General features: G+C 46.1%; 1 protein-coding gene across 10 annotated transcripts in view; it reads left to right on the forward strand.

Annotated features, from left to right (window-relative positions):
• Window positions 1–11,175, forward strand: part of CEP192 (centrosomal protein 192) — a 145,953-nt gene extending 134,778 nt beyond the window's left edge. For 8 of the 10 annotated variants that reach the window (XM_073006494.1, XM_037982522.2, XM_037982521.2 and 5 more), the window contains 4 exons: window positions 164–285; window positions 2,711–2,840; window positions 3,618–3,676; window positions 10,675–11,175. In XM_073006494.1, coding sequence (XP_072862595.1) covers window positions 164–285; window positions 2,711–2,840; window positions 3,618–3,676; window positions 10,675–10,813 — 450 coding nt within the window. In that variant the 3' untranslated portion in view covers window positions 10,814–11,175. The remainder of the gene's footprint in view (window positions 1–163; window positions 286–2,710; window positions 2,841–3,617; window positions 3,677–10,674) is intronic. The other 2 variants (XM_037982524.2, XM_073006496.1) reach the window with 1 other exon arrangement.
• The last annotated feature ends 11,478 nt before the right edge of the window (window positions 11,176–22,653 follow it).

Below are 22,653 nucleotides of genomic sequence, written 5' to 3' on the forward strand. Positions count from 1 at the left end.
ACCAGGCAGTACAGAGTACAGAGCTTGCAATTTAGGGGATTTAAAAATCTTAAATCTCCTTTAAAAAATTTTTAAAGGAAATGGTAGAGTTCAAATAAGTAATTGTTCATATAATTTCTTAGTTTTTATTTCTTCTTCCTTATCCTGTGATTTTTCTGTACAGAGCATCGAAGCAGAAAATGAGCCTGAAAACGCACCCCTTTCCACGGATTCCCTCATTAAAATAGATCATTTAGTTAAGCCCCGAAGACAAGCTGTGTCAGAGGCTTCTGCTCGCATACCTGAGTATGTTGTTTTTGTCATTCTTACGAGTTTTTTACCAGTCTTTATTGAGGAATAGAGTCAGTAAAATGCTTGATGACTTTACCGGAGTTCACATGCGTTACCAGCACTCCAACCACGACACAGAATATTCCTCTCGCCCAAAAATTTCTTACCTGTCCCTTTGCAGTCAAGATTTGTCCTGTTCTGATTTCTGTCATCATAGATTCGTTTTGCTTGAACTTCACATATATACATATGTATGTATATATTCTTTGTGTCTGGCTTCTTTTTCTCCACATACTATTTTTAAGAATTCATTCATGTTATTGAATGTACCTATAGTTCATTTCTTTTTATTGTTTGGTATTCCATTAAATGAACATGTCACAATTTATTCATTTTCCTGTTGACTTTTGGATGTCTTATAATTTGGAACTATTATGAATTAAGGTGCTGTGAACATTACTCTATGTGCATTTCTGAAGATGACATACATTTTCATTTCTTTTGAGTAAAAATACCTAATTTTACCCAAAATTGCCGGGTCACATGATAACCATGTGTTGAACTTTAAAATAAACTGCCAAATAGTTTTCCCTAAATAGTTGTACCATTTTATGTTCCCATAAACAGCATATGAAAGTAGATTCTTTTTTTTTTTTTTTTTTTTGAGACGGAGTCTGGCTTCCTCTCCCAGGCTGGAGTGCAGTGGCGCAATCTCGGCTCACTGCAAGCTCCGCCTCCCGGGTTCACGCCATTCTCCTGCCTCAGCCTCCCGAGTAGCTGGGACTACAGGCGCCCACCACTGCGCCCGGCTAATTTTTTCTATTTTTAGTAGAGACAGGGTTTCACCATGGTCTCGATCTCCTGACCTTGTGATCCGCCCGCCTCGGCCTCCCAAAGTGCTGGGATTACAGGCGTGAGCCACCGCGCCCGGCCGAAAGTAGATTCTTAAAAAGCTTTAAAATGTAAAACTTATACCAGCCGCATATATAGCTTTAATGAGAATATTATTTAGTATCATACCTAATGAAAATATTTCTTATAATCCTTAATTAGTAATTAGGTCTAATTAAGTTCTGGAGGAAGATGCCTGGAAAGACAATATATGTTAAATATCTGCTGAATTTAATATAAATTTAGTCATTTATTTTTTGGGAGCCAATAATGCATTTGGAAGAAATTAGAGCCCTTTAAAGAATGCGTGTTCTTGGCACACTCCCTCTGGGCTGTTACGCCTCACTTCTCTCTCGCTCTCTGAGCCCCGCGCCTCCACGTCTCCCTTCTGGAGACACAGCCTCGCCAACCCACAGCTCACACTGGCTGGGGGGGAAACAAACAAGAAACGGGGAGAAGTTACAGAGGCAGCTTGGTCTGTGAAACCTGGGAAGGACTTGCCTGAAAGGGGACATTTAAGTTGAGGAGGATGAGTGGAAATGGCCTAGGTGAGGAGGGTGGGAGAAGTTCCCAGGAGAAGTTCAGTGTGAGAGGGGAGTCGGGGGGCAAGGCCAGAGCTGGGCCTAGGAGGTGGTTGCTCTTCTGGAGAGCTGGGAAGCCGGGAGTGACATGATCAGGTGTGCGTGTATAGGACAATCCTCTGGCTGTGGTGTGACTGATAGGATGGAGGTAAGGAGGGGCTATTTTAAAGGAGTCCAGGAGTAAAATAGTGTCAAGGAATAGGAAGAGAACGGGCAGACTGGAGATAGGAGGGCCTCTGCGATGGACTGGATGAAGGGTGATGGCTGTGAGAAGGTCGGCTTCCGGATACCATTCAGCAAACACAAGTGGAGGATCAGGTTTGGGGACAAAAATCACAAGTTCATTTTTGTATTTGTGGAGACTGAAGGTGTTTGAGCTATCCTGAGGGACCATTGTGTAGTGACTGAATAGATAGGGCTGCTGGGGGGTGCCAAGCTGGGGGGTGCCACTGTGAGGAGAAGGTCAGATGCGCAGAGAGTTGGGGGTGGAGGGGAGCCTGCGGAGACCCGGGAGTGGTCGGAGAAAGGGGAGGCAGATGTGCAGGGTTCAGGAAGCCCAGGCAAGAGCCAGTGCCACCGCCAGCAAACATTGCCTGGAGGCCATACCTGCATCAGGCGCTTGGAGCAGCCTGTGTCCCCGTGATAGTGAAGTACAGTCGGTACTGCAGCGTGAGGGGCCAGGTGAAGTGAACTGAGGTAAAGGGCCACCTTCATATGAACTGGGCTTCTGGCCGGTAGAGACCCAGGCCATGAGGAGAGGGAGGCCTACCCCGCACACTTCGTGAGAGGATTCCTGCTGTCATCTTCTTCACATAAATTAGATAAGTTGTCATTACAAAACCTATATTTGAAAATAAATCGCCAGGAAAAACACCAATTAATGGCAATACCACATAATTTTAATGTATAAAAATAGTTTTAAGTTACTGTAGATTTCAAATTCTTAACTTATACATCTATTCCCAAAGCAGGCAGTTTGATGTGACTGCTCGTGGAGTTTATGCCCCAGAAGATGTATACAGGTTCCTGCCGACTAGTGTGGGGGAATCACGGACACTCAAAGTCAATCTGCGAAATAATTCTTTTATTACACACTCGGTAAGTTGGAAATATTACTATGGTTTTGGAAAAATAAATGCATTCAACTCAGATAACAAACATTTTCCTGATGATTCTATAGACTATATTTAAGTTGTAGTAATGAGGTAATTTTTAAAAATGCAATATAAGGCCAGGTGCAGTGACTCACACCTGTAATTCAGGACTTTGGGAGGCCAAGGCAGGGGGATTGTTTGAGCCTGGGAGTTTGAGACCAACCTGGGCGATATAGTAAGACTCCATCTCTACCAAAAAAAAAAAAAATTAACAGGGCATGGTGGCACGTACCTGTAGTCCCAGCTACTTGGGTGGGGGCTGAGATGAGAGGATCGCTTTAGCCTGGGAGGGTGAGGCTGCAGTGAGCCGTGATTGTGCCACTGCACTTCAGCCAGGGTGACAGAGCAAGACCCTGCTCCCATCCCCCCCAGAGTTCCTTAATGTTTTATTTGAAAATAAACTCACTGGAAGTTAATAACCCTTTACTTGAAAATCAAAAATTTGTTTTTATATTTTAATTTTTAACTTTTTCTTTTTCTTCTGTACTATTATACACCCATATTTCTGGACAGCCTTTACTTTAGTTAAAACTAGATTAAATTCATGTTAAAATTTTCTTAAATATGTTTTCATTGCATTAGCATTTGTTGTCCTACCTAATTTTGTGGCAATACCTAAATTTACGAAATGTATCTGTAATAAATAAATGCATGGTATGCTTATATATGCTAAAAGATCTAATTTTCATAACCTTATAAAGTGCTTTCTATTAAATTCCAGCTGAAGTTTTTGAGTCCCAGAGAGCCATTCTATGTCAGACATTCCAAGTACTCTCTGAGGTAAGTTTATGGCAGATCACAGGGTTCTCAGTCAAACATTCCAAGTACTCTCTGAGGTAAGTTTATCGCAGATCACAGGGTTCTCATCAGCGATGCAGGACTTTTGTTTCTTGGGAGTTGGGGCTTGTGAGGTCTCCTCTGCTGTAGGTCCTCCAGATTCCTCACCAGCACCGAACAGCCTTAATCAAATGAGTCTTCGCAAGTAGAAGCAGAGAAAAGGAGCCTGCAGGGGACAGCTCCTGACTGTCCGTGGTGCACTTAGCGGTGCCACAGGGTGCAGCATTTGGGCTGGTGTGACTCCTCCCACCCAGGATTTGCAGCCACGTAAATCTTAGAGCTGTAATTATCTTAAGATTGACTTTTAGAGTAATTCCTGTTTCAAATGTTATTTCACTGGTACGCTGAGAGTCAAGGACTTAGATTTTCATTAATTGGGACAAAAACCTTTCCAGGTTAATTGGGAAAACTTTTATTGTGTTTTTCAGTTGCCATTCTTCAGACACCGCTTACTATTCTTAATCAGGGCCTCATTTTCTTATCATCCTTGCTAATTTTCTTTTCTATATGATGCACGTTTAGGTTGAACTCTCGAACTGGTTGTCATTGTTATTTAGAACTTAATAGTAGGGTTCTGTTGGACTTAATGCTGAAGAATAGTTTTAATTTCATCTTTGAATCTTTTAAGTCATTTAATTATTGTAAAGTCTCTGATTTTAGCATTAGGAGACTATTCCAGAAACATGTTCTATTCTGTGAAAATTTGGACCACTCTGCAAACATTCTAGGCCTGCCATTTATTCACTTACTAAGACCAGTGGTGCTCTACAATTGAAGCTCACTCACAGCCCTGGATACTGGAAAGATGGCTTGATTGAAGACTGTTCCTTCTACCTTACTCTTTCTTTTTATTCTTTTATCTCTCACACCACCTCTTCCTTCTATGGACTATAAAATATTTTAATATGCTTGAGGGCTAAACCCTTCCTTTCGCTCCCAGGAGACTGAAGGCACAAACTATAGATTTTAGTTCTGAAAATTCAACAATGAATACATCTAAAAATTATCATAAACTTGATAAACTCTTTGGCCTCAATTTCCTTATTTGTAAAATGGGGATGCCAGTGCTAGCTACTGACAGCATAGAATTGTGAGGAATATAAGAGATGTGGTAATAATGCCCAGACATAGCAAGTGTCAGTGTCAATATCTTCATCATCATCATCATCATCGTCATCAAATCTCCCCTGTAGGTGACCTTGGCTGGCAGGATGCATCAACGCTCACTCTACAGATTTTGATAGAACCTCATTTTATTATCAGTGTGTCTTCATTTAATCCCTGTGACAACTACATAGAAGAGAAAGGCCCAAGTTTAAAAATCAGCCAAATTCAAGTTTTCCAACTTCTGTTCTCCAAGTTCTCCTCTCATAGTAGTCTGTGGATCTCTCCAGTTATTGTAGGCTGCCCCAATTGATTTGAGACTAGTGAGTAACGCTCTAGTGTGCGTCATAATAGGTTGGAACTACTAACATACATGGTAGCACGACTGCAGAGGCAATTAGTTTTTTCAGAAAAAGATCATTTAAATTTCTAATTGTTGTAACTATTTTTAGTAACTGAGTACAAATAGATACTGAATAAATTATCCTGAACACTGTTATTATCTAAACTCAAATTTTATCATAACTGCATTATTCATTCTGCTTCCTCAGATTGGGTCACATCCTACATCTTCACCAGTAAAATGTTTTGCAGGGTATATTTTTAAACATGCAGTGGATCAATGGAATACTTCTGTAAAAACTGGCATACATCTGTCACAAATTGGAAGGACTTTAGATTTTTATTTCAAGGAGCTCTTCTTACCTTAAAAAATATTTTTTTAGGCCGGGTGTGGTTGCTCACACCTGTAATCCCAGCACTTTGGGAGGCCGAGGCAGGCGGGTCACGTGAGGTCAGGAGTTTGGACCTGCCTGGCCAACATAATGAAACCCCATCTCCACTAAAACTACAAAAATTAGCCACACATGGTGGCAGGCGCCTGTAATCCCAGCTACTTCGGAGGCTGAGGCGGGAGAATCGCTTGAACCTGGGAGGCAGTTGTTGTAGTGAGCTGAGATCACGCCACTGTACTCCAGCCTGGGCAACAAGAGTGAAACTCTGTCTAAAAAATAAATAAATAAATAAAATATTTTTCAAAGCTTCTAAACAAAGTTTCATTTAAAAAATTATCTTGAATAGTACCAACTTTAAAAAAAGAATATTTACATATACCCCATCCTCATCTGTAGTTTTGATAAAGCATCATTATTTAAAATAACTTGTTAAATTGCAGCTTTATGTCACTGTTCTCCATTTTATGGCTAGGTATGAGGCAGTCAAAACTTTCCTGCAGTTAAACATTCATTTTCCAACTTCCATTATTGAATACGTCGTCATTTCAGATTCTTTTTTGATGTTATATTCTTTGCTTAATTTGCCTTCACAGATTTTTTTTAAAGAATTGCTTTTCTGCCAAAATTTGTGGGCCAATTCAGATTTGACTCTTTGCAGAGAAAGAACCTAAACCTATTTCATCACAATAGTGCTACAGATGGCGGAGTCTATTTCTAACATGGAGTGTAGGGACAAGACCAGCCGAGTGGGAATCAGACAAGGGGATTTTTGAAAGATGCCTAGAACATTTTTAATGAGAAGCTCAAATTTATAAATGAGATGACATTTTGCTTCGCTTCAGCTTGTTTTCTATAAACCACTTTTGAGAGATGAAATGTGTAAAAGGAGACATTTTTGTGGACGTGAACTTGCCGTTCCAGTGCTTGAAATTAAGAGTCACAGATTACAGCGCTGCCTTCCTGTGCAGCCTGTGTCATGTTAATGGCATCAGAAGGAACTTAGAAACATGAGAAACTATTTTTAAAATAAGCAAAATTTGGACAGTTCAATTAAGTTAGCATTTAAAATAGTATCGCAAGGTGCATAGTTTGTACTCTGAACATATTTAAATCTTTTTAAACTTTGATGCTTTGAAGATAAATTTGAATGAAATAATTTTATACTTTATTAGTGGCAGACACTTGTTATTCCGATTATGGTGAGTTTCCAGAAAATCTTCATCGATACTGTCACTATGGGGCTATAGGGTAAATGCATAATAGTATTGATTTCAGCAATAGCTTTAATTGCAGCAGCTCATTGTAAATTTGGTAAAGTATGAGTAAGAAAATCGTGTGTATGAAGTACTAATTCTGTGATCTGTTTAACCAAATGAACTAAACTCTGGGTTACAGGAAACTTTTTAAGTAAATTTTAGGCAAAGAAAGGTGGAAACACCGGCTCCTTTATAACAGAGAATGGCCTGTGTTGACCTTGGAGAAGCAGCAGGACAGTAGAGGCAGATGCCACAGGAACCCCAGTGACAGTTCTTACCACAGAACTGAAGTCAAAGGCACTTCCGGCATTGTGTGCTGTGGTATTTGTCCCAAACACGAGATGCTGTGACTGTAGACAAAGGCTCACAAAACATAACTGCCAGATGAGAGCAACAGTTAGCTTGCCTTGGCAGTGGAACAAAATCTGTGTTCTTAAAGCCCTGAGAAGCAATTCCCAGCCTTGCGTTAATCACATTTTTCATTTGTTAGATCACTCTGTGCTCTATGACACCATTAACTACACATTTCCAAAGTAATAATAGGAATATAGTCATCTGTAGGGTACAGGAGATACTTACAAAGAAGCACTTTTTTCCAAGGCCCCGGGAGCCGTGGGGCTGCTCTCTGTAAGTCCCGGCACTAGCCCGGGAAAGTGGCTGTTCCTCGTAGGCTGTCAACTGGTTCCAGCTGAAGGAGGCAGAAGAGTCCCCCAAGAAGGCACAGGGGTTTTGCCCAGTGCGGAGGTCAGTAAGCACGAATGTATGATAGCTTGTAAGTAAGGTAATCGGGAAAAGGAAACATTGCTAACAGGTTTTTTTGTAAGGGTTCTTTTTTGAGGGTTCTAAGTGATCTCTTTCTTATATCTTTTTAAAAAGAATTTGTTTATGTTTCTACTTAGTCCCAAAAAGCATCTTTCTCTTAACCTATTGTTTCATGCACATCTAATCCCAGCTGAGGTGTTGTAGCTAATAGGTTTCGCCTCAGCTGTGCCCTCATGTCCTTGCACAGTGCAGGGTGCACAATCCTGGCAGACCTTGCCTGTCATTTGAGAGAGAAGGACAGATCCAAGAAAAGTGACAAGCCAAGGAACAGAGTTATCGTTGAGCTGCAGTGACTTCTCACCCATGTGTGGGAACAAATTTTATTACCTTTTTCAGTTTCTTTGATAATGGTGTCACCTTGCATGTGCTAATGTACTGGCTTTTTTTTCTGTAGAAAGTGTTCCTTTAAAAAAATGTTTCGGGCCAGTCATGGTGGCTCATGCCTGTGATCCCAACATTTTGGGGGAGGCCAAGACGGGCGGCTCATCTGAGGTCAGGAGTTCAAGATCAGCTTGGCCAACATGTGAAACCCTGCCTCTACTAAAAATACAAAAAGTAGGCCAGATGCGGTGGCTCACGCCTGTAATCCCAGCACTTTGGGAGGTCGAGGAGGGCAGATCATGAGGTCAAGAGATCAAGACCATCCTGGCCAACATGGTGAAACCCTGTCTCTACTAAAAATACAAAAATTAGCTGGGCATGGTGGCGGGCGCCTGTAGTCCCAGCTACTCAGGAAGCTGAGGCAGAAAAATTGCTTGAACCCGGGAGGCAGAGGTTGCAGTGAGCCGAGATTGTGCCACTGCACTTCAGCCTGGCGACAGAGCGAGACTCCGTCTCAAAAAAAAAAAAAGTAACCAGGCCTGGTAACGTATGCCTGTAGTCCCAGCTACTCAGGAGGTTGAGTCAGGAGATGGGCTTGAACCAGGGAAACAGGTTGCAGTGAGCTGAGATTGCGCCACTGCACTCCAGCTTGGGCGACAGAGCAAGAATCCATCTGAAAAAAAAAATGTTTTGAAAGAAAAGAAAGAAGTGTAGTTGCTAGAATTTGTAGGTTCCACTAAGCGCTTTCCACGTAGATGGGGCCTGCAGGGAGTTGGGGGCTGGGTGTGCACAGCCTGATGACCTCTCTGCTCCCCAGATGTGTTTCGACTCTGCGTGCCTTTGCAGGTGAATCCGTCATAGCTAGAGAGAGGATCTGAACTAGACCTCCCCACTGGGCTCAGAGGACTTTCCCGCTACCTTTTCCCGTGTGTGTGTGTGTGTGTGTAGATTAAATTAGTTCTTAATAATAGTACTACAAAGTACTTTTTAAAGTATATCTGTCTTGCTGGGAGTGTTCTATAACTGTATTAAATGTTGTAGTTCTTTCTAAATTGCATTCCAGTTTATTCCGTGTATCTGTAAATCTAAAGCAGATGATATATTTTAATCACAGTAGACTTAAATTTTCAGTTTAATATAGAACAGTTCTATATTCTGTGATGAAATTTGTTAATAATGAGTTCTTCCAGAGATTTGTTTTGGGATATTTTATTATTTTTAGTAATTCATACGTTATAATGCCTCTTAAATAGGCAAATGGTACTATATATATCCAAGTATTGACCACCAGCATGAAACAGAAAATTTTAGCTAATGCCATGGGCCAGATTAGATTTTTTTTAAAAAGTACATTATCTTTGACATGGTAAAACAAGTGTAATGCATTTGGGAAAAATAACCCAGCCTTTAAATAAAAATAGAGAGAGATATACATACACACCTGTGCGCTATATAGATATATTTAAGAACATACGTTATCTGTGTTATCAGTTATATCCAGGAAAAGGCTTTGAAATACTGAAGCTGTTTTCTAAACCTCGTGCCCGGTGTACTCTCGTGCACCCAAGAGCCGACACTGCTGGGTTTTTCAGGACAGATGCTGGAACCGAAATGTACATCACTTCTGGTTGCCAGGCTTTAAAACACACAGCTCTGAGACAAGACTAAGGGGTGAAGTTCCTTCTCCTGAGCTCAGAATGTCCACTTAAAAACGGCTAAGCCTTGAGGTTGATGACATCACGTGGACTGTGTGTAATACGTGTGTAGCCTCATTCACACTGTGAATAACTTGTTAAATTGCATATTTTGAGGTGTATTTTGAAGCTCTTAGGACATAGTTTTAGGGACAAAAACAAACCCCCCAGAATACTATTTTTAACCATAGGGCACTCATTACCTGCCTCTATATACTGTAATCTGAAAGTAAAGTTTCTAGAATATTTTTGATGAAAGTTTCGAGCCGGGCATGGTGGCTCACGCCTGTAATCCTAGCACTTTGGGAGACCAAGGCGGGCGGATCACTTTAGGCCAGGAGTTTGAGATCAGCCTGGCCGACATGGTGAAACCCCGCCTCTACTAAAAACACAAACGTTAGCTGGGTGCAGTGGCGGGCGCCTGTAATCCCAGCTACTCAGGAGGCTGAGGCAGGAGAATTGCTTGAACCCGGGAGGCCGAAGTGGGGTGCCATTGCACCCCAGCCTGGGCGTCAGGAGTGAAACTACGTCTCAAAAAAAAAAAAAAAAGTTTCATATGAATTTTAGAGCAAAACCTGCACAGCCCATTAATGATAGGGTTGGGACAAGTTGTTTTAATCTTTTCAGTACAATATGCTATCTGGACTGAGTAAAACGGGCAATTATGGTGTTCCCGAACCCTTTCTTAGGTAGATAGCTTTTGCAGGCAGAATATAAAACTGTATATATGATAGTTTAGACATCTTATTTTCCTTTTTGTATATTAATAGTTGCTGGATAGCCAGGAATATATATGTATGTAATACTGTTTTAATCCAATTTTAGATTTTTCTCTCCTTTGTGTCATTTTCTCGTTAAATAATAGCATCAAAGAAATTATAAATACATTTAAGCTGAATGTGGCTTGACCGAGCTCTTTCGTCAACACCTGAGCCAGGCGCTGTGCTGCCTGGGACAGGGTTGCGGGTACTGTCACGACATGCCGTTGTCATGTGCCTCTCTCTTTCCAGAGCCCAGCATTACATCAACATGCCCGTGCAGTTCAAACCGAAGTCCGCAGGCAAATTTGAAGCTTTGCTTGTCATTCAAACAGATGAAGGCAAGAGTATTGCTATTCGACTAATTGGTGAAGCTCTTGGAAAAAATTAACTAGAATACATTTTTGTGTAAAGTAAATTACATAAGTTGTATTTTGTTAACTTTATCTTTCTACACTACAATTATGCTTTTGTATATATATTTTGTATGATAAATTGGATATCTATAATTGTAGATTTTTTTTTTTTACAAGCTAATACTGAAGACTTGACTGAAATATCATGTATCTAGCCTACAGTATTGTACTTAACTTTTACAGGTGAGAAGAGAGTCTCTGTTTGCACTGATTATGATATTCTGAATAAATATGGAATATATTTTAATGTATATCCAGAAGTTTTTCAGTAAGCTTGTCTTTTTCTATAATGTCATACAGAAATTAAATATCACTTTATTCTGTTAATTATTTTCAAGCTTCTGTGTCTGTTCTGTGATTTTTATCCTCCATCGCAGTTTCCTTTCTCCTAAGAAATTCCTTCTCTGTTCCACTTTTAGCCAGTTGCCCAGAGTAGAAAGGACAATTTGCTTTTCAAGCAGCTGATTGTTTTACCAAGAGGGGGAGCCTTCGTAGTCTGTGCAAATACAGTGAAGAGGTTCCCACGTTGGTATCTTGAGTCTTTACAACTCCTTTGACCTCACATACTGTATGTAAAGCTAGACAGGACAACTGCTGCAGAAGCTGGTACAGATGGGGTAGGTTCCAGTGGGACGCAGGGAGGGAAACAGCAGGCCCCGAGAGCTGTCTATGGTAGGCTTGAGGTCGAGGCAGTGACACGGTTTTGTTTTTTTTTTTTTTTTTTTTTTTTTGAGACGGAGTCACGCTTTGTCCCCCAGGCTGGAGTGCAGTGACGCCATCTCAGCTCACTGCAAGCTCCGCCTCCCGGGTTCATGCCATTTTCCTGCCTCAGCCTCCGGAGTAGCTGGGACTACAGGTGCCCGCCACCACGCCCGGCTAATTTCTTGTATTTTTAGTAGAGACGGGTTTCACCATGTTAGCCAGGATGGTCTCGATCTCCTGACCTCGTGATCCGCCCATCCCAGCCTCCCGAAGTGCTGGGATTACAGGCGTGAGCCGCTGCGCCCGGCCAGTGACACGGTTTTACCCAGGAGGGACGTAGTTATTAATTGCTCTTCTCACCATTATTAGAGAGTCTCCTGATGAGGCTTTCTGAGCCCCAGCTCATTGCCTTTGACTGAAGCAACAAAATCCCAGATTTGTGTAGTTGCTCGGGGATGATCACAGTTGGATATTATGTGGAGCAGAAAGACCTCGGGGCTTGTGGAAAGCTGGCCGGAAGACTTAAACCAATTACATTTTAAGAGCAATGACTGTGAGCTCGAGAGAAAAACAGATCCCTTTTTCCTTTTTCCACTTCACTTGACTTTTGCTGAGTAATTTTTGTTTAGAAATCAAATTTGTAAAAACATTTTTTTTCACAAGTTAAACAGGTGGTACTTTTACTGATACTGCTTGACTTCTAGATTTTGTGCATCAAATATGGGATGACCTCATGCTTGAATTTGTGCTTATTGGACAACATTCAGCCTTAAAAGTTTTAAAACCGTGCTATTGCTTTTTAAGACTGTTTGCCATGGTCTTTTAAGTGTTTGCCAAGGTCAGTTCATAGCAGTCATAATAGTTTCAATTCTGTGCAACTGTTAACTTTGCCTTTCAGTTTATACTCAGAAGGTCAAAAAACAGGGTTAAACGACAAAACTGTAAAGGTGACTCTTATTTATTTATTTATTTTAAGACAGAGTTTATCTTTGTCGCCCAGGCTGGAGTGCAGTGGCACAATCTCGGCTCACTACGATCTCCACCTGGAGTTCAAATGTTTCTCCTGTCTCAGCCTCCCGAGTAGCTGGGATTACAGGCGCCCACCACTGTGCCAGCTAATTTTTGTGTTTTTAGTAGAGACAGGGTTTCGCCATGTTGGCCAGGCTGGCCTCAAACTCCTGACCTCAGGTAATCTGCCCGCCTCTGCCTCCCAAAGTGCTGGGATTATAGGCGTGAGCCACTGTGCCTGGCCAAAGGTGACTCTTCTTTAAAAGTGACTTTTAGGGATCTGCAGTTTGTCCTATGCCTCCGTGATTTGGAAACATGATGCTTGGTGTTTGAAGAGCAGGTGGGTATGAACAAATGATTTGTGCAACCAGTCACCACTCCTAAAGCAAATGCAGACTACGCTGTCTTCAAGACAGCTGGCAGCGTGAGAGCAGTGCCCGGGCAAGGTTGTCGCAGAAGCTTGGCTTTAGCAAGCCTTCTATCTGAAATCTGTCTCCATTCTTCCCCGTCCCTTCCCACACTGATATCTTCAGTCTCCACCTCTCCTCTGAGCTCCGGACTCGTGGGTCCAGCCAGATGCTTCCATTTGGTTGTCACGTAGGCGGCTCAGACTTGTGATTCTCTCCCTGCCTCATGGGCTTCGCCTTGCTTTCCTCACTCTACCAACCCATTTCCTTACCCTTAAGCCCTCAAGTCGCTCCCTCTAAGTGGTGCCTCTGACAAATCCTCATCCATCCATCTCAGCACTGGCCACAGCAGCCTCAGCTCAGTCATCGCTGAGGCCACTGCAGTCATCTGCTTGCTCTTAGCTCCAGATCCTTCTCTCCACGGAAGACAAGGTTATCTTTTGAAAGAGTTAAACCAGAGCCTAGGTTCCCTGCTCATATGTGAGGCTAGTCACCTGCCCATGGCATAAAGCCCAGATTCATCCCTGTGGTCTAGAGGTCCTCACCCCCGGCCACTGCCATCCCCCCTGAGCTCCAGCTGAGTGGCCTCCCTGCTCTTCCAGCCAGCTCAGTGCTCATGTCTCAGGTTCTTCCCCAGGCTTTGGCGTGGCCAGCTCCGCTTCTCAGAGAGGCTCTCCTGCCCCATCCAAGGCAAGCTCCTCCGCGCGTCACACCGTCCGTTGTGGTGTGGCCTTCGTGTCCGCGCATGTGTTCCTACTTGTTTGCTCTCCCTGCTGTGGAATGTAAGGTCTGCATGACAGGACACCTGGCCGACCCTGCGCGCCCACATCCTCAGCACCTGGACAGCCTCGCGTGGCCTGCGGGAGTGTGACTGACGGCCGAGTGGCTCTGGTGCGTGTGCCACACTCTTCTGTTCTGGAAGGCTGTCTGCTCACCGCCTGCTGCAGATGCCCAGCTGTTTCTCCCCGTTCCCAGTAAACACTCTTCTCGAGAGAGCCTCCACCTTTGCCCCAAGATTTCTTACTGGTTTCTTATGCGTCTCCAGGACATATTTCCTAGTAGTAACAGCTAAATGTTTTCTGGTGCTTCAATGTGCCAAGCAGTGTCCTAAGTGCTCTGTGTCTGCTGTGGTACTTAATTCTCAACAGCTTTATGGAGAGTGGGCTTTTTATGGCGGAGGGACCTGAGAGTGGAGAGGAGGGACACAGCCCTTCCTCCTACGGTGGTCTGTCCACAGTGGTATCTGTGGACAGAGATGGATTTGTAGGAGGCTGGGGCTGGTCTGGCCCACAGAGTTGATAATTCTATTACGTCAAGAAAGTAAGGCTCAGAGGGGTTAAGTAATTCACCAGAAGTCACACAGTTAAAACGTTTGAGCTGGGATTCAAACCTTGTTTTTTTCTGACTTAGGTACCCAGTCACAGATGGTAGAAACTGTTCTCAGCATAGAAAACATGGAGCATTGGTGTACGGCTGCTTTTAAAAGTTTGTGTTTGGTTGTAAAGCAGACCTAAGATTGCAAATTAATGTGTCCTGCAGTTAAGATTACTGGAGTCCACAGGAGTGAGGATACTTCTCTTGTCAAGCAGGTAAGACATTCCACAGGCAAAACTTAAAGTTCTGTACAGCTCAGTGATGATGAATGTGCATCATTACTGATTTAATGAGTCCAGAGACGAGACTGTGGAAGAGGGCAGCTGTTTTTAGTTTTCAGTAAAACTGAGGTTGGGATGATTCTTTATATGCAATACATAGATTTTATGGGACACAGATTTCTGGGCAGAATTACACTGGGCTGTTTCTCACAACTGTGAACTTGTTCTCTTAACTAACATTCCCCCTTTTCAATTCAGTATTAAGTTTTTAAACTTTGATACTTAACATGATAGATTATTTCATAGAAGATTGATGAAAGCTTTGCTCTAAAGTGAAAAACTGTTTTCCCAGCCTCTTCCTGAATTAGATCATTTTTTAATATGTCTTTTTCATTAATGAAAACCCGCTTGTCAGTTCTCTTAAAGGTACATTTCCTGGCCACTGCACGCTGTTGATACCCAACTCGGTTAGGATGTGTGAGTTTCATATTGATGCTTCCTAAACTCTCAGAGCAGATTCACTTGGCATCTGATAAATTTTACTCACTCTTTAACCTTTATGCAAGTTTTTAGGTTTGCTAGTTGGCTTTTATTGAATTTCAAAATGCCGCTTAGCGAACCCCACAAACACAGGCCCAGCTTCTTGTCAGTTCACCTGTCTGTGTCACAGCCATACACACTTGGAACTCTGCTCCACACCCCCTTCCAGGTCCAAAAATCCCGCAGGACCATGTTAGGGGAAATTGTTTGATACGAATTTATTTTTAAGGATTAGTTTGTTGACTTGTTTTGTGTTTTTACACTATTTCCTGTATTACCTGAGCATGGATAGGAGAATGAACAGATAACTATGAAAATGTTCAGAGCAGTGCCATTCTAAAATAGTTCCTTTGCAAACAGGATTATTAGAGTAAGAAATAGGCAGATGCCCAGGCAGCTTCTAAGGGGGCCCACCATGGTCCCCACATGGCCTTGTGCAGTCCTTCCCTCCAGCCCCTTGTTTCCAGCCAGTAGAAGGCCTCCACATTGAGGGAACTTTCACCTGCCTGATCCCATCACAAAAGACTCCGACTCTTGTCTGGCTACCAGACCCTCCCTTACTGGGCTCAGTAAAGCAAGCTGCCATCCCAGGGAGGGCCACAGGGCAAGGAATCAAGTGAGGTTGGAATTGACTGGTAGCTGGCAGCGAACTGAGGCTCCCAGCCCAGCAGGCCGGAAGGAAGTGGATCCTGCTGGCACCAAGTGAAGGCACTTGGAAGTAGGTCGTTCCTCAGTCGGGCCTCAGATGAGACCCCATCTCGGGTGACACCACAACTGCAGCCTGAGAGCCCACAGCAGAGGACCCAGCTAAGCTGTGCCCGGATTCCCCATCCCAGACGCTGGAAAATCGATGCTTGTTGTTTGAAGCCTTGGCACTTGTGTAAATTCATTCCACAGCATCAGATAACTAACACAGCGGGTGTTTAATTAAAGAGAAACATCACTGCAGATATAACCAGCTCTTTGAAATCGGCCACTTTGGTGGCAAATAGTTGCTTATAAAAGATTGAGACAAGCCAACAACTGTTGATGTTTTGTGATTAAAAACTCTTTTAACCTTTAACAAAAAACACACTCCCATCTTTTGTTTCACTTTCACTTTTTTTTTTTAAGAGACGGAGTTTTGCTTTTGTCACCCAGGCTGGAGTGCAGTGGTGGGATCTCGGCTCACTGCTATCTCCGCCTTCTGGTTTCAAGTGATTCTCCTGCCTCAGCTTCCCGAGTAGCTGGGATTACAGGTGCTTGCCACCATGCCCAGCTAATTTTTGTAGTTTTGGCAGAGATGGGGTTTCACCGTGTTGGCCAGGCTGGATCCTGACCTCGTGATCCGCCCACCTCAGCTGCCCAATGTGCTGGGATTACAGGCGTGAGCCATCGCGCCGGGCCACAGTTTTAATTTTATGCCTCAGTGTAAATGTAGGCACACTGATAAAAGATCCTGTAAGTTAAATTCATGCCAGTGTAAAGGACTAGAAGGATTCAGAACTTAGGGTACAGTAAGGGAGATTATGGAAATGAAAGAAAACATGACCCATCTGGTCTTTAAGGGATTTGCTTGTCGAGGTGGGAGAGGGGTGCAGTGAGGATGCTAGTACCCCTCAAAAGAGAGCCCGACTCTGGAGGCTGACAGCCAAGGCCTTGGGCTTTGGAGAGTGGCTCTGAGTGAAGGTAGAGTTGAGCAAGCAAAGCCACAGTTGGAGCCGGAATCCTCCCTGGCGTGTTCATGACTGTTCTCATCCTGCTGTGTCCTGTGCCCACCCAGAAGATGCACAGGAGCACATGTCACTGGCGGGTAGGTTCTGCGAGCATGTTGGCATAAACAGCCAGGCCAGGCAGCCCTCTTCCCAGTATGACTTCAGAGGGGGAAGGACTCCACCAGCCCCAACCCCACTGGGTGCAGCCAGATTCTGCTTACGTTTTGGTTGCCCCACGAAATCGCCCTTCTGTCAAATCTGTGAGGAGAGGCAGTCATTTATGCCTTGCTATGCACGAGACGCTGAGGCAGGGCAGGGAAGGAACCCTCATCATCTGAGCAGACTCCCAGGGGCGTCCTCAGGATGTGTCTAGCGTGGACAGAAAGGCTGCGGGGAGATCTGGGGAGGGTGCAGAGGCCAGGCCTTGCCGTATCACAGTTTTGCAGAGGCCACCTCTGTGTCCGTGCGACATGTACATTCTCAGTCTTGGAAGCTGGTGTTCAGCAGCCTCCCTGGCCCTGTCTTTATGGAAGCGTCTGGAGAGCTCCATGTGCTCTGCTGGTGGAGCCTGTTCGCCCTCGCCCATGTTTCTGCAGCCTCGTTTCCCCTCACTTGCTCCTTAGGTCATGTCCGCCCTCGTACGCCTGGAGTGGGGTAGCCTCTTCCCGACTTGGGCCCCAACACGTCCTGTCTTCCACCAGGACACCTTCCTCAGCAGGAGGATGTCTCCTTCCTGCCTGCCAGGTCCTCAGGGAAGATGGTCCACCCACTAGTGAGGAACTGCTGGGCCATTCTCCGTTGAGCGTCTGTTCTGCTCATTAAACCTGAAGCACCGTGAGGTAGGGACCAGGGCTGCGGTCACCTCCGAAGCCTTGGTGCCCAGAGCAGAAGCAGCATTGTGGCGGGGCTCAGACCTTGTGAGAGAACGGACGCGTCGTCCAGGAGGCCTGTGTCTTTAGGCAATGGAAATGTCAAGAGGATGTGGACACTGGTTTAACAGAACAGTGCATTTATATCTCAAGCCAAACGCGCACCATGCGAGTGAAGAGAGGCGTAAAACTGCAGTCGGAAGCAGGCCAGGACGCTGTTCACCACAGCCGCGTACCACATGACAGGAGGGGCCTCTGATGGCCACCTGGCCCTGGAGGACGGGAGGAGATGAGCTGCGTAAGGTCTGAATGAGGGGGGCCAACGTGTCATTCACAGCTTCCTTCATTGTTGATAGGGAATTCCAAGAGAATTCCTCCTGGAAATGATAAGCAGTAAGAGATGTGTACGTAGGAATGCGACGGTGCCAAATTGATGTACACAAATCAATGGTCTTCCTCTACACAAGGAAATAATGGTCAGCCAGAAAACAGCGGAAGACAAAACAGCAGAAATAAGCTTAGAAATGTGTGAAGTGTATACACAGGAAGCTGTCAGGTCCCCCAGAGCACATCGGAGAATTGAGTTGGAGTGACTTGCCGGACTGCACCGGGGCCTTCTTCCATAGCATGAGCAGCGCCCACGAGTGGGGATGGGGCTGGGGCCACAGCAGTCCAGGCAGCATTTCCCCCAGCAGAGGGGGGGCTCTGCAGGTGCCCAGCCTCCCACGCTGTTTCAGTAGCTTGTTAGGAACTCTCCAGACACGGATAGTGGCCCAGCCACCCGTCCCTGCTGTCACTGGGTCTAAGCATCACCTGTCCTTTGTTTAAATCCTACATTTAGCTGGCAGAGCTCACGCCTATAATCCCAGCACTTTGGGAGGCCGAGGTGGGCGGATCACAAAGTCAGGAGATGGAGACCATCCTGGCTAACATGGTGAAACCCCGTCTTTAATAAAAATATAAAAACAAAATTAGCCGGGTGTGGTGGTGGGTGCCTGTAATCCCAGCTACTTGGGAGGCTGAGGCGGGAGAATGGTGTGAACCCGGGAGGTGGAGCTTGCAATGAGCCCAGATCACGCCACTGCACTGGGCGACAGAGCAAGGCTCCATCTCAAAAAAAAAAAAAAGAAATCCTACATTTAGCGTCTACATCTATCTATATTAGGATTTTACATGTCTTTTTAACTGTGCCAGAATTTTATGAGGGTTGTTATGGCAAATTTTTTTTTTTTTTTTTTTTTTTGAGAGACAGGGTCTTGCTCTGTGACCCAGGCCAGAGTGCAGTGGCACGATCATAGCTCACTGGGACCTTGAACTCCTGGGCTGAAGCGATCCTCCTTCCTCAGCCTCTCAAGTGGCTGGGACTACAGGGTGCACCACCACACCTGGCTGATTTTTGTATTTTTTGTAGAGAAGGGGTCTTGCTATGTTGCCCAGGCTGGTCTCAAACTCCTGGGCTCAAGGAATCAAGGAATCCTTCCACCTTGGCCTCCCAAAGTGCTGGGATTACAGGCGTGAGCTACTGGTCTGGCCCAGTTCTTGGTGTTAGTTACAAAGTTGCATAGATTTTGAGTAGTCAGCCCCTAACTCTACCCATTAGCCCGATTTTACCCGGGGAATGTGAAGCTTATCAGGAATGCGTATTTTGTGTTAAAGTAGAAGATAACAATAACTAAAGCTGTCAATTCTCTCTAAACCAATTTCTACATTTAATGCCTTTCCAGTATTGATACCTACAAGGTGTTGATTCCAGTAGAAACGTGGTTCTTAGGCTGGCATGGCAGTGCCGACAGGACAGCCAGGATGTGCTGCAGAGGCAGACTGATGGCGTCTGGTTCTCCCGGGCACACCACACAGGATGTCATTGTCAGCCTCCTGTGCTGACATCAAGGTGAGGAAATGTGTGCTCCCTCTGAGAGATGGCGGGAGCCTCCTGTTCCTAGGCTTTCTCTCTGGAAGGGACCAGTCCTCAGGACTCACGTGTGTCACCTTCTGCTGGTGGTCCATTTCTGCCATGCTTGGTGGTTGGGTTTAATGCAGGAGGGAAGCTATTAGGAAGAAGCATAGCAACAACTAAGCTTGTATGTCAGCCTCTGCCTGCTGGAATCCCAGGTCTTCTCTCAGTGCAAACTCGTGGGGCCACATCCAATCCTAACAGTAAGTAAAGCAGCCTGAGTGAGACTGGCTTATGAAAAGATCAGTGAAACAGAATGGAATCCAGAAAGACTCAGATACACACAGAAATTTAGCAGATGGTAAATGGCAACATTTCAGTGAGAAAGAGATGGGTTACCCCAAAATATCTTCCAGGTGAATCACATGTTAGAAATAAAACTAAGAGTCCCTGAAGAAAATATGAGAGAACAATTTCAGTTATTCATTTCCAATCAGAAACAAAACTAAAGTTTTCTCTCACCAGCGCAGCATGTGAGTTCTCAGAATTAACCAGGTAGCTTCACGCAGGAATGTTAGCTTTGCACATGAAGTGTGTTCTAATTTGGTGTACACCGTGAGGAAACGGAGGCTGAGCAAGCGAAGCGGTTTAGTTACCTTCTGGGCCGGTCACCCGGGAGGTCCTCTGTGAGAAAGAGATCTGGACAGGTTTCTCTGGTCGTTTTTAGCTCAGTACTGCTGTCCAGCACCCGCCCTTGCTAGGATGCCTTCAGTGGTGTGGCTGCTGGTTGCTGTATTGCAGACAAATGTTTGCCTTTCCCTCCTTCTGTTAGTTTAATAGCAATCTTAAGCCACTTAAGAGGTTTTAAATGTTTCCAGTTATTTAAATCTTTAGACCATGAAGAAAGCCATTGTTTTCTAGGGTGCTAAGGAGGGTGGTGGGCCAGTTCCCTTCCAGAGCCTAAGCCTGAGGCTACCCCTAAAACTGATTAAAGATCAGTTACTAAAATATGTGAATCATGCAAAGATGACCAAGAGAATAAAATAAAAATGATGTAAACAGTATGTAAAGTGTGATACTTTTCTGTAAGGAAAATTACTCATATTGGATGCAGGTGCACCGAGAACACTTCAGGGAACATCTGCAGGTGGAGAAAGCAGGGTGCCTTTGAGAAGGCGGATGGCAGGATGTTTGTTGTTCATGTTACGTCTTTCTGTCACGTTTGATTTTTGAATAATATGTATTATTTCTGTGGTCTGAAAAGGTGGGGGAGAGACCAAAAGTCAGAGAATATAACCAACCCAACACACCAGAAGCTAGTGAAGCCGTCTGAATGGCTGATCCCAGGGTAAGTTCCCATGTGCTAAGCTGGAATCAAAAGTGTGGGGTCTTCATGGCGCCCGGTGCATGCACAATGGAGTGGATCTGCTGCCAGCACGTGGTGTGCTGTGCCTGCACTTGGCGTGTCTGCACGTGCGGTGCCTGCACAGGGGGATTGCATTGGTACCGGCTGGGGCGGTCTGGGGAGGGCCTGGGGAAGGCCGACTAGGGCCTCCACTGTGGGACACAAGTCCTCAGACCTGGCTGCTTTACTGTACGTGACAAATCAAATGGGGGTGCAGGTGTTTTGTGTTGGCCAACAATAGGGGAATCAGGTCGGTGTGCCTCGGCATCCTTGCTCCTCGGAGTTGAAAGCAAGCGTCCCCGCGGGTGGGGACGGGCCCTGGGCGGTTCTCGGCTACACCTTCCTGCCCGGCTTCCCTGCGAGGCGGGCGGCAGTGGACCTCACTCCACAAAGGCTGCCTCTCACTGCGGCCGCCGTGTCACCGCCAGAGCTGTCAGGTACGTCAGTCACGCCGCTTTGTGGTCATGTCACTGGCGTAATCCCAAGATTAGGTGGCCACAAAGAGCCGTGAATGAGGTGGTAATTGCGTTCAAGGGAAAAAGAGTTAAAGAAAAAAAGACTTTCCTTTCTCACAAGATCCGTGAAAGAAGTGACAGCTCATCTTTTAAAGCTGGAGCAAGATAATTGTGGTGCGAGATCTTTGTGTTCTCTGGAAAACGCTGCGTGCGCACAATGAATATTCAAATGCCGGTTTGCGCCGTGAATCCCAGATCGCAGGGCCGGGCCGTCTGCACGGCCGTCGGGGGAGTCGGCGCGGCCGCGGGAGGGAGCCACACCCCGGGCCTGGGCGCGCTGCGGGGACGCCGGCTCCGAGCGAGGGGACGCGCCCCTCGGGAGCCAGCCGCTGGGAAACGAGTCGGCGCCGGGCAAGCAGCCCGTGCCGGGGAAACCGAGTCAGCCGTGCTGGGCTGGGGCTCGCTCCGCACTCGGTGCCAGAAAACGCCAGAGGGGCGGGGCGGCCCCAGGGCCTCTTCCGGAGCGCGGGGTCCAGTCCCCCGGTGTGGGGCGCCCGCACCTTCCCCTCCGCGGCCGGAGCCCCAGGGAGGCCCGGGCAGAAGCGAACCGTCGCCGCCTGGCGGGGCCCGGGGCTGAGGCTGCAGAGCTGGGGGTCCCCGTGGGCGCGTGTTTCAGGGGTTCGGGGGCGCGTCCGCGGGGTTCCCGGGCAGCAGCAGGAGGCGCCGGCCCGGGAGGATCCGGATCCGGACAACCGCGGTCGCGGCGGGGCGGACGGAGGCGAGAACAGCCCGAGGCGCAGGCCGAGGCGGGAATGGCGACCCCTCTGCGGGGGACCTCGGGAGGAAACGCCCGGCCTGGCGGGGGTTGTGGGGGCGGCCGGGTGCTCCGGGCTCAGCCTAGTCCTGCTTTTCAGGGGCTGGAGGCGGAGGGGAGCCGTTCAGCCCGCTCCGGACGGACAGAGGCTCGGGTGGGGAGGCCGGGCCCAGCCGCAGCCGCGCTGCCGCGTTCCTTGGCTCCAGCGCCAGGGCTGCCCCGCTGCGCCCCCGGCTTTCTGCCTCTCGCCCTCGCCCTCTGCCCTCTGCCCTCTGCCCTCTCTCTCCTAAAGCCAGTCCTTCCTGTTTCTCCCGGGGGCTTCCCCGGGGGCTTCATCTGTGTCCCACCCCAGCTCTGGGGTAAAGAAAGGGCGCCGCGGCCGGGCTGCCTGGGTTTAAGGGTCTGTCCACCAGACTTATGGTACTTTAACCT

The sequence above is a fragment of the Chlorocebus sabaeus genome, chromosome 18 (assembly GCF_047675955.1).
Source record: "Chlorocebus sabaeus isolate Y175 chromosome 18, mChlSab1.0.hap1, whole genome shotgun sequence".
Classification (NCBI taxonomy): Eukaryota; Metazoa; Chordata; class Mammalia; order Primates; family Cercopithecidae; genus Chlorocebus; species Chlorocebus sabaeus.